The 9,905-nt window shown below is 52.2% G+C and overlaps 1 protein-coding gene across 2 annotated transcripts in view; it reads left to right on the top strand.

Annotated features, from left to right (window-relative positions):
- Positions 1–5,283: 5,283 nt before the first annotated feature.
- Positions 5,284–9,905, top strand: part of GPC3 (glypican 3) — a 211,293-nt gene continuing 206,671 nt past the window's right edge. The window contains exon 1 of one of the 2 annotated variants that reach the window (XM_090061611.1): positions 5,284–5,537. Coding sequence is in view for 1 of the 2 variants with exons in the window: in XM_090061610.1 (XP_089917736.1) it covers positions 5,685–5,823 (139 nt within the window). In the remaining variant the exon portion in view is untranslated. Of the gene's footprint in view, positions 5,538–5,617; positions 5,824–9,905 lie in introns of those variants that run through there. The other variant, XM_090061610.1, reaches the window with a different exon arrangement.

Here is a 9,905-nt window from a genome sequence, read left to right as displayed (position 1 = left end):
ACTTTGGCTCTGATCTGGGACACTTATTCCTCCAGGCTTCCCTTGCAGTTGCTCTGCCAGCAGAAGAAAAGAGAGTTGCTCTCTGGGAAGAAAGTTGGTTTTGTGATTCAGGCAATGGAGGAAGCCTCAAGAGAAATGGGTTCAGTGTCTTGTACCTGCCAGTGGCTCCCAGCACATCTCACCTGGCTTTGAACCAAAGTCAGTTGGAAGGCTCCCAAAGATTTAAACAGGCTTCAAATGATACCCTCCATCTCTTTGTACCTCAGGGCTCCCCTTCAAACTTGGGGGTGATAATGCCTCCTTTCCAAGCTCTTCCTGGCAGCAACTGTCTCTTGCTATGTGAATACACAGTGCTCATCAGCCTAGAGCATTAATTTTGCATGGCCCTTCTGATGAGTTATTCTGATGTCAGTAAGAAAAGGCAGAGGGAAGTGAGTTGGTACCTGGAGCGAACAAAAGGGTGCTGAACAGAGGACATGTATAATCGAGTATGCTGAGGCTTGAAGCATAATATTGTATTTTTGTGGGCCACTGATGGCCTGGAAAATGCAGCATTGATCATGCTCCTAGCTTGTGAATGGACAGACATGGAGACCGATCTTGGCAGTCTCCTAAACATTATCTTACCACTCCAAGGAAAAGTCCATATGTTTGCAGTGAACACGTTGCTACAGCAAACTTTGGAGACAGCCACAAAATAGCTGCCGCAGCTGAGCTGACCTGTCAGACTCAGAAGTAATCCTTTCCCTAGATTTTACTATGTGTTCTCATCAGCTTTAACATATTATTCATGTGAATTTTGGTCAGTAAATAAGCTGCATTTTTGTAGACAACAAAGTTCTGTTGCCAAGAGAGTGTATCACAGATGCCGCTGCAAAGCCAGGTCTTGTAAAGAGCACAGGCAACCTTTTTCTTACTTGATTAGAAAGACAGCGGCACTCCAGACTCCCAGTAGGTACCAAAATGCTGTCTCTTCTGTATTGAACAGAATTCCTCGCTGTAATTGCATGATTTACAATGTACTTATAGGGACCGGCAGAAGCATGCTACGCTTAAGTGAGATGTACACATCAGGCATGAAAATGAATACATGATATGCCTGAACACCTTATAGACAACTATAATTTGGACTGTAAACATGTTATGGATTGCAGTATTGTATATAAAGCAGTGCTTCACTTACCAGTCTTTGCTTTTTGCAAGTCAATGCAACTGGTTCCTTATTAAACCACAGCATGATGACATTTTAAAAGCAATGCTATACATGAAAAGCAAACTGTTGCATAAACATGGCTTTGCTTCCAACAGCTTATCAATATGTTAGGTACTTACATTAGTTTCGGGTTTTGGGGGGTTTTGCTTGAGGAACTGGGAGGAAAGAGAACATTTAAGGGTATATTGACATTCAGGGTATGTTGTCAGTCCTTTGCTAAAGTTGGTAAAGCTATGGCAATTTGTGCTAGATGAAGATGTGCCCCTGAGATGTCAAAGAAATTCCCAAATTGCTCTAAGTTCTTGCAAGTGCTGGGCTTTTAGCTGTATGGCTAAGGGAACTCTTGTTAGGCATGCTTACTGGATGCAATGAAAGTACAGTAAGTAGTGCAGGCTGCAGACAGAAAGAGAGATGCAGACAATCCATTAACCAATGAGACAAGCAGCACATTTGAGATTATTAGTCTCATATCCATAATACATTTCAACAATCTCTCCCTGGCAGGCATTTCCCAGGAACACGCACACAGGCCAGACTTTCATTTTTCAGTCCTTTTGAAAATTTGAGAGTAAAAAATAAAAGCTGGGAGCAAGCCATTAGCAATAATTTGATTCTGTATTCGCAGTGGAAATTTTAAATAGATTTTTATCCATCCCTCGCCTTCTATTCAGGCCCTAATTGTTTCTCTTCCTCCCTTTACTTGCAGCCAAGTTCAGGGTTGAGGTGAGTCTGCCGGCAGGGGGTGGAGAGATCTTGGAGAAGCACAAAGGACTCACTGACTGCGGGGGAAAAGTTGCAATTCAGTTCTCACGTGTCCTCAGCACGTACAATTTGGTTGTGCTGCAGAGTCCTGCCTGAAAAACAAGGTGCCTTTCCTATAAGGGCTGCGCTTGTGTCTTGCAAGTTCAGGAAAGCCATGGATGAAGCCAGCTGAACTATATGCATTTGGCAAATTGGATCTTTTCCCCACCTCTGTCTGTCCACAAACAGATCATGGCTACAAATTAATATCAAATGATTTGGTGAATAATTTATGCAACCACATCCCATCTAACGACTTGGCTGTGCTTTTCCTAGAGTATTCGTTGGAGTTTATGATATTCAGGACTTGCTCCGGAGGTGGTCCCCATGACAAACCCCATGCAGGCTGGAAGTGGTTAATGAGCCATGGTGAGTTGTAGTGTTACAGGGATGGTCCAGGGCAGCCAGGCTTTGTGTGGCAGAGCGGGGAAGGGGCAGAAAGCAGAGCTGCAGATGGCGTAGGGAGCATGAAGAAGAGCAGATTGGGTGAGGGAAGGGGGTTGGAGTGGCTCTTGGAGGGGGGGCATTGAGCTTAATTTGGGATGAACTTTGCTGCTGGGAGAAATGTTGGACAAGTTTTCAGGCATGAATTGCCCTACCTCAGGTCTGCAAAAGGGGCAGATGCTGTCTCAGGCAAACCCCCAGCAGAACCAGGATGGGCAGAATTAGGCCCATGGGGAGGGGTGGCAGCTGAAGGGTGAGCTGGGGGAGGGAGGCAGCGAGCAGGGGACAGGGCAGCAGGGTGAAGGGTCTGGGGGCACCTGACTGCTGGCTCAGGAGTCCTTTTGTTCATTTTGATTGGCACCGAATCAAATAAGGACCTGGAAGGAGCATGAGCAGGATGCTGGAGGGGGCAGTGAACAGTTCCTCGGCTGGGGAGGTGGGCTAGCTCCTTGCCATCGCCTCGGGCACACGGCGTTGGTCTGGCACCCTGACTGCACGGCATCACCTTTCAGACCACGCTGCCCAAAGCACTGCCTGCTCTGGCATACAACAGACCTCAAGCTTCTAGGGATGAAAGTAGCTTTAAATCCGGTTCATTGGTCCCTCGGTGCCAGGCTGGCATGACAGGACCCCTCAAGCCTTGCTTTGTCCCAGCCTGACAGACTCCCTCTGCACCAGCTGAGATCGGCCCCAGCACGGCCTGCGGATCGTTTCACCAGCACCACAACCCTGGTCTGCTGCCTGTCCCTGGGGAGGCTGGATGATGGTGGGCCATGGCCTATCCCTGCTTCTCTTCTGTTCCACAGCCAGGAACTTGCTCCCGTTGTTTCCAGACCTGCACCATGTTTTGTTGCATCAGGGTGTCTCTTGTGCAGCACTTAATTGAGGACTCTTGTGCTCTGCTTGCCTGGCTGGACCTGCTTTCTCAGCCGTCAGAAGGCTGTCTGCAAATTCTCCAGGATCCTGTTTACAAGTCATGTCCCCCCCTCCACTTTGGCTCCAGCACTTCTGGAGCCATAGCAGTTTCTTGTTCATCAGCTGTTAAATACTGATTGTGCTTCTGGCTCTGCTACTGATCTGCCGGGTGACCTCAGGAGAGTCACTTTGCCACTCCATCCATCTTTGTGCCCTGCACCGTTTGGTTTGTCCTGTCTCTTTAGATTGCCAGAGCAGGGTCTGTCCCTGCCAAGCTGGGCCTTGACAGACTCTTGCAATGCAAATCCTGATGAGCAGGGTAACAGGTGCAGGGGGTCTGGCTCTGGCTTGGAGTTCTGGGCCTGACTTCCTTCTGCTTTTCCATATCAGCTTCCTCCTCAGTAGGACAAGGGCTCTCACCTGTGCCGCTGGCTCCTTCAGGTGTGGAAGGTAAAAAAAGAGCCAGGAGTTTAATCTTGAATCACAACATTGATGTTGAGAAAAAAAGAAAAAGGTGATGTGCCAAAGGAACAGCGTGCGTGCGTGCACACACGTGCATGCCCTTACTATCTGTATGCAAATCAAGTAGGAGACAGCAACTAAGGAGGTCCCGAGGGCTTCAAAAGAGAGGAAGAAGCAAGGAAAAGATTTGTTTATTTCTGGAACGACAGAGAGCAAAGCCTGATTGGCGAGATGCGCATGGCGGTGCGAACACGGGGTACTTATCCTTCAAATTCTGTTCTCTGCTCTGCAGGTTACAGGGAAGAGTAATGTCCCCCTCCCTGCCTCAGCTGGTTCTCGGTCCGTTATGACTCCTAATTTTACCTTCTACTCCGGGGGAATTATCCACATCATTCCTTCTGTAGTATAAGATGCTGGATCCAGATGCTGCACGTGGACACGCTTTGTGCATGTGCAGTTGCTGCACTTAAACACCCAGTCGCAGCAGTGCCCAGGCACTCTACCTGGTCATTTAGACACGCGGGTTATTCACGCACACGTGTGCAAGCTGGATTCTCATGTCGGTATTCATTGCAGGCTCTTTGTTTGCGGCAGTCACAGAAACAGCCTTAAAAATAATACAAGCTCTGCTTACGCAAGAGCGATCAGGGGATTAGAAATAGTTGTCCTGTACAGTGCCCAAGTCCTGAGTGCTGCTCCTGCCCTCTGTGTTCGGTGTGCACTGGGTCCTGGCTATTATGTGTTTACGTAAACTTCGTTTATTGAAGCATTTATGTAAACCTGTTTCTGGATTTGTTGGGGAATTTTTTTGGGGGGGGAGAACTTTTCATATTCCAGGTCAAATGAGCCAAATCAGTTCCAAATCCTTTAACACCATTGTTTAAACACCATATGTGGCTCTACAACTGGCAAGGATGCTCCGGGCTTCAGATGCTCCCGGCTCCATTGGCCGGCATCCTGTGTGCAGGCCCAAGCCGGGAGGGTTGGGGTTTGGATGCCCCCAGATCTCGCTTGCCCTTAACCAAAGGCCACAGGAGCTAGCGGGGGAGGAATCCCCCATTTCCATGAAGTCGGCGTGTAGCAGAGATCTTCCCGCTGGAAGCTGGGCCCTGGGAAGCTAATGACAAGACTTGCAGGGCATCGGGCAGGGGTGCACCCTCCGCCCCAGTACGGGTGACAGACGGCGCAGCACTGCGCCGTGCCTTCGCCCGCGAGGGGCCGAACAGGAGTTACACTGGGTCTGAGCCACCGCTTGCCTCAGGCAGGGCTTGCAATGCCCCTCCCGGTCCCACTTCTTTAGGACTTCAGTGACTTCTAGGATGACGGCTGCATCCCATCCCCCATCGGACTCGCTGTGGCCTCTGCAGTCCCCTCCAGCCCCACGTTTTGTAGGACTTCAGTTGATTTCTGTGATGATGGGTGCATGTGGGATGGGGCTGATCGCATGTCACTGGACTGCTGTGACTTCTGCAGTCCCACTTCTGTTTTAGGACTTCAGTGATTTCTGCGATGACGGCCGTGTCCGGGCCGGCTGGGAGTGGGCTGGTCCCACCACCGGAGGGGAGCTCCCCAGCCCCGCTTCTTTAGGACGTGGCTGATTTCTGCGGGGAGGGCCGGGCTCGCGCCGCCTCACGGGGCGAGCGGCAGCCCCGCTGCCGGAGGCCGGGCCGTTGGCCGTTGGCCGTTGGCCGGGGCCGCTGAGGTGAGGCGCGGCGCGGCGCGGCGGCGGCGGCGGCGGCGGCAGGTGGAGCCGCGGCCGAGCCAATGGGCGCGGGGAGGAGGCGCGGGCGCCGGGGAAGTTGGCGGGCGGCGGCGGGCGGCAGTCGGCGGCGGCGGGCGCGGGCGCAGGATGGGCGCGGGGGCGCTGCGCGCGCTGCTGGCGGCGGTGCTGTGCGCCCGGCTCTGCGCCCAGCCCTGCGCCCCGGTGCGCGCCGCCTTCCAGGCACTGCAGCCCGGCGCCCGCGGCCTGCCCGACGGCCCCCTCAGCGGTAAGGGGCGGCGGGAGCCGGCGAGCAACCCTGCCCGCTGCCTGTCCTGCTTGCCTGCCTGCCTGCCTGCTTACTTTCCTGCTTGCCTGCCTGCTTACTTTCCTGCTCGCTTGCCTGCTGGCTTCCCCCTGCCTGCTTGCCTACTTTCCCTTCGTTCCCGGAGAGCCGCGGGCTGGGGCTGGGGCTGGGTGCGGAGAGCTGGTGCCCTCTTGGGCAGAGGCGAGCCCCGCACACGCAGCCGATAGTGCCAGCCATCCTAACTGGGGGTGGAGGAGATCGGAGCTGGCCCCCTGCTAGGGCCCGGGGGATCTTTGTCCCCTGGAGGTAATGAGGTTCTGGGGGTGGATGTGATGTGGTATCTTATATTAGACCAACTATGTAGTTGGCAAGATTGTTCTTTGCCAGGTTTCAGGCGCACGCGCCCCTGTTCAGGCGGACGCTGCGGGTGTCGCGCGCCCCCGGGTGCGTTTGGGAGGGGCCGAGTCTGCCTTGTGCCCGCAGCTGGTGCAAGCCTCTCTTGTCCGAGAGCCTGAGTCCGGTCCAAACTGCCCGGGTGGAGGGGGATGCATGTGGCACCCGGGAGTTTTAATTCCCTTAAGGGTTAAGAAGATTACTCCAGTCCATCCTTCCCTTCAGTGGCAGGCAGAGCTCAGGGTCCACTTCTGGTCTGGAAAAACCAATCCCGGTTGACCAGGTGTTTCATTGTAAGGTGGCCTGGCTATTCCTGATGCGTGGACTATGTGAAGACGGAGCTGCGAGGAAAGCGAGCCTTGAACCGAGACCTGCTGGCAGAGCTTGGCTGCTGATTTCAGCAGCACCGGCTCAGCACGGGCGCTCGGTACCTGGCTAACTCTGAAGGCAGGAGCTGGACTACGGGCACGTCTGTCAGGAGCAGCTTAAACCTAACCCCGCGCGTAGTGACTTGGCAAGTGGCTGCTGCGAGTCATCCCTGCAGACTCGGCTCAGGATTTTTGCTGTGTAGTATAGCCTATCCAGCTGTGCAAGATCAAAGTAAAGGCCTTAATTATCTCCAGCTCCTTGTGTATTTTAATGCCTAAATGAAGTGGCGCACAACTGCCTCGGTGCTAGCCCAGTGGCACACCTTTGCTGTGCCACGACAGGTCAGACCTTTGTAGACAAGGAAGCAGAGTTACAATCTCTGGAGTAAACTGTATGTTTAGTATGTTTAGACGTGCAAAATTGTGTAGGCATTGACAGGCTGCCACAGGTGCAAAGATCCCGTTGGCTTTTCTGGCCGGATAAGAGTTGACAGGAATTTCTCCCATCTTTTTCCTTTTGAACAACTTCCTGCTGTTGAGATCTGTTTAACTTCCCTGCGGCCTGCCCGGCTTTTCGTCTCCGTGGCGTTGCAGCACAGCAAGTTTCCCACGCGGGGAGTTGCGTGCCCGATCCCGCTGAAGCACGAACGATGAAGCTGAGTGTTGGTATTGCGGCAGTGCTCGGGGGGGGCTCCTGTCTTGGTCTTGGAGGCCCCGGCGAGATGCACAGCACTCAGCTCTGACGGTTTCCCAATCAAGCCGTCAGGACAGCCAGAGGAGGAGGCAGGATGAGATGGATAGCAACAGCCTGCTGTTTCCGTAGAGCCTGTCATTGAGAGTGCCACAGCTCTGGAGAGCCCAGAGGTGCAAAAATCACTTTACCTGCGCTTGTTTGCAACCCCTTAGGGCAGGAAGCGGGCAATGTATGCAGAGCAGAGTACGGCTTGACTGATGCAGGACCTGATGTATTGTTTTGTAGCAGCTTCCTTGTTGGCTTCCCGTGCAGAGAATGCAACGGGGCAAAGACGCTTTTTCTTTCTCTTCCCTTTCCTGTTCCCCCAGCCTTGGCCCTGTCCTGTGGATGTCCCCGTGGGGTATTATGATCCCAGCACTCGTTCCTGCCCAGGGCAGGGGGTTGGACTTGATGATCTGTTCAGGTCCCTCCTGACCCTAGAAACTATGAAACAGCTGTGGAACTAGCATATTTTCACTTTTTTTTTTTCCTTTTATGAGAGCATCCACAAATTGAAGACCTCTTGTTGTGTTGCAGGTCAAGAGCCACCCTCGTTTGGCTGGAGCTGGCACTGAAAGCCGCTCTGTTTGTATTTTTTGGTTCATGTGCAGGGGTTTGTGAATCCAGCTGGCTCTCTTGGGGGTGCTGAAATGAGTTAAGAGAGCTGAGCAGAAAGGCACTATAGGGGAGGTTGTGGCAGCTAGAAGCATGCAGGGAAGTCGAGTCTCTCTACCCCGCATGACCAGTGAGATCTGCGGCTCTGGGCCCTGGAGCATACTTGAAAAGCATGAGCTCTCTGTGGGTGGATCTCCTAGCGCTGTGCAGACAAAGGGATCCACCTGCAGGGCACTCATTGCAAACTGGAGATCGATGCTTGTAATTACACGCTGCCTGAAGTCAGTGGTGGCAGGTTGCCAGAAAGCAGCTTCCCTTGCGAAAGCTGGCTGCAAAGGGCTAAGGGTAGCCTGCCTACACGCACACTCGTTTGAGCGCTGCGGGAACGGGGACACGCGTGCATCTGGGGGGGGAACGGGACTTCCTTCTGACAATGGCTGCATTAGTCCTAGCACCTGATGGCACTGTTTCATCTTGATCTGGTGCCAGATGCCATGTGCCTCTGTTAAGGCAGCCTCCTTCCGGAAGACAAAATGGGAGTTGAGCTTTTGCTTCAAAAAAAAAAAAAATTTACTTAAAACAAGTTTCTGCTACAAACGCCAAGCTGCAGTTTCTGGAAATGGCACTTGGCCTTGTGAGGTGTTGCAGCGGCTGGTGTGTGTCTGAGCGAGACGGCAGCATCAGTGCCACCAGCCGGTTCACCCGTTTGTGGTGACTTGGCTGCTTTGGGGGGTGCCTCGACTGGCCCTAGGAGCGAAGGCCGCTGGCGTGCCTGTTGCAAGTCCTCCAGCTCCTGGGGATGCTGATGGGGAAGCGGGGAGTACTTCCCCACCAAACCAGTGCTGACATCAGCATACCAGAGGCAGACTGGTTTCCTTAGCTCGGTAGCCCAAACCAGTTTTAGGGACGTAAGTGGAGTGGCCCCTATCTATTACTGCACTGTGGCTTTGAAAGAAATCTGTTTTCTGCCTGAGGACCCAGCCCCGGTAAAGAGCTTCCCAGCCCACTGCAATTGCAGCTGCTCCCCCCCCCACTTCCTGGGATTTGAGATGTTTAATAAACGAAGCAAGCAGTAAGTGAAGTGCAGGTCTGTGATGCTCCCTGAGTTCCTCTGCCCTAAATCTCCCCTTCTCCTCCTCTCCTGCCTCTCTTCTATCTTCCTGTTGTACAAATGGAGCAAGCAGCCCTTTGCCTGGCTGTCTGCAGAGTCGACTGCCTGGATCAGTCCCTGGAAACAGGGTGGGTGTTTGAAGGCAATGCTACCTGTGTCTTAACCTGCCAGAGCTACGACTTATCACATCTAAAGTGGATTCTGCATTTGGCAAAGCACATGAACTTGATCATAATTAAAGTAATGACTGCCTGCTTATACCTTGCATCTGGTTCATCTTGGATGACTCTTTAGTAATTATACTTCAGAGCATCCACTACTCCTAGTACCATCTGCATAAATCTCTGTAATGGGGGAAACATCATTCAAGTGCTGTTTTCCAGGCTTCTGTTTATTGCTTTTCTCCCTTCATACATCTGTCAATTAAAAGGAAAAAAAAAAGTTCTGAGATTCCCACTTGCAAATCATTTGCAGAACCTGTATCTGTATTTCACGCAAAGTTGGCAATAATTAAGGCTTTAAATAACTTACTTAAAACACGCTTTGACACAAGTTATGGACAGTAATTTCTGGAGACCCATGGTGCTTTCTGAGAAGTTGCATCTAATGGCACATGGAGGTGAAATACAACAGTATTAGGTTTTTGGGGAAACAATGTCTGACCTGATCTTGCAGCTGGATAGGGGTGGGGGTGCTGCTGGTTGTATCATTTTGGTGTAGCATCTTGCCTGGACAGCTGTCAGTCCGTGCAAGTCCAGTTTGGCAGGTATGTGTTTGAAGTGCGAGCACTTCACACACAATGGCTTGTATTGATTTGTGAGTAATGCTAATATTACAGCAGTAA

Source organism: Crocodylus siamensis, chromosome 8 (genome assembly GCF_052110815.1).
Source record: "Crocodylus siamensis isolate JL-2025a chromosome 8, ASM5211081v1, whole genome shotgun sequence".
Taxonomy (NCBI): Eukaryota; Metazoa; Chordata; order Crocodylia; family Crocodylidae; genus Crocodylus; species Crocodylus siamensis.
Note: the sequence above shows the minus strand (reverse complement) of the source record. Positions and strands in the feature narration are given on the sequence as shown.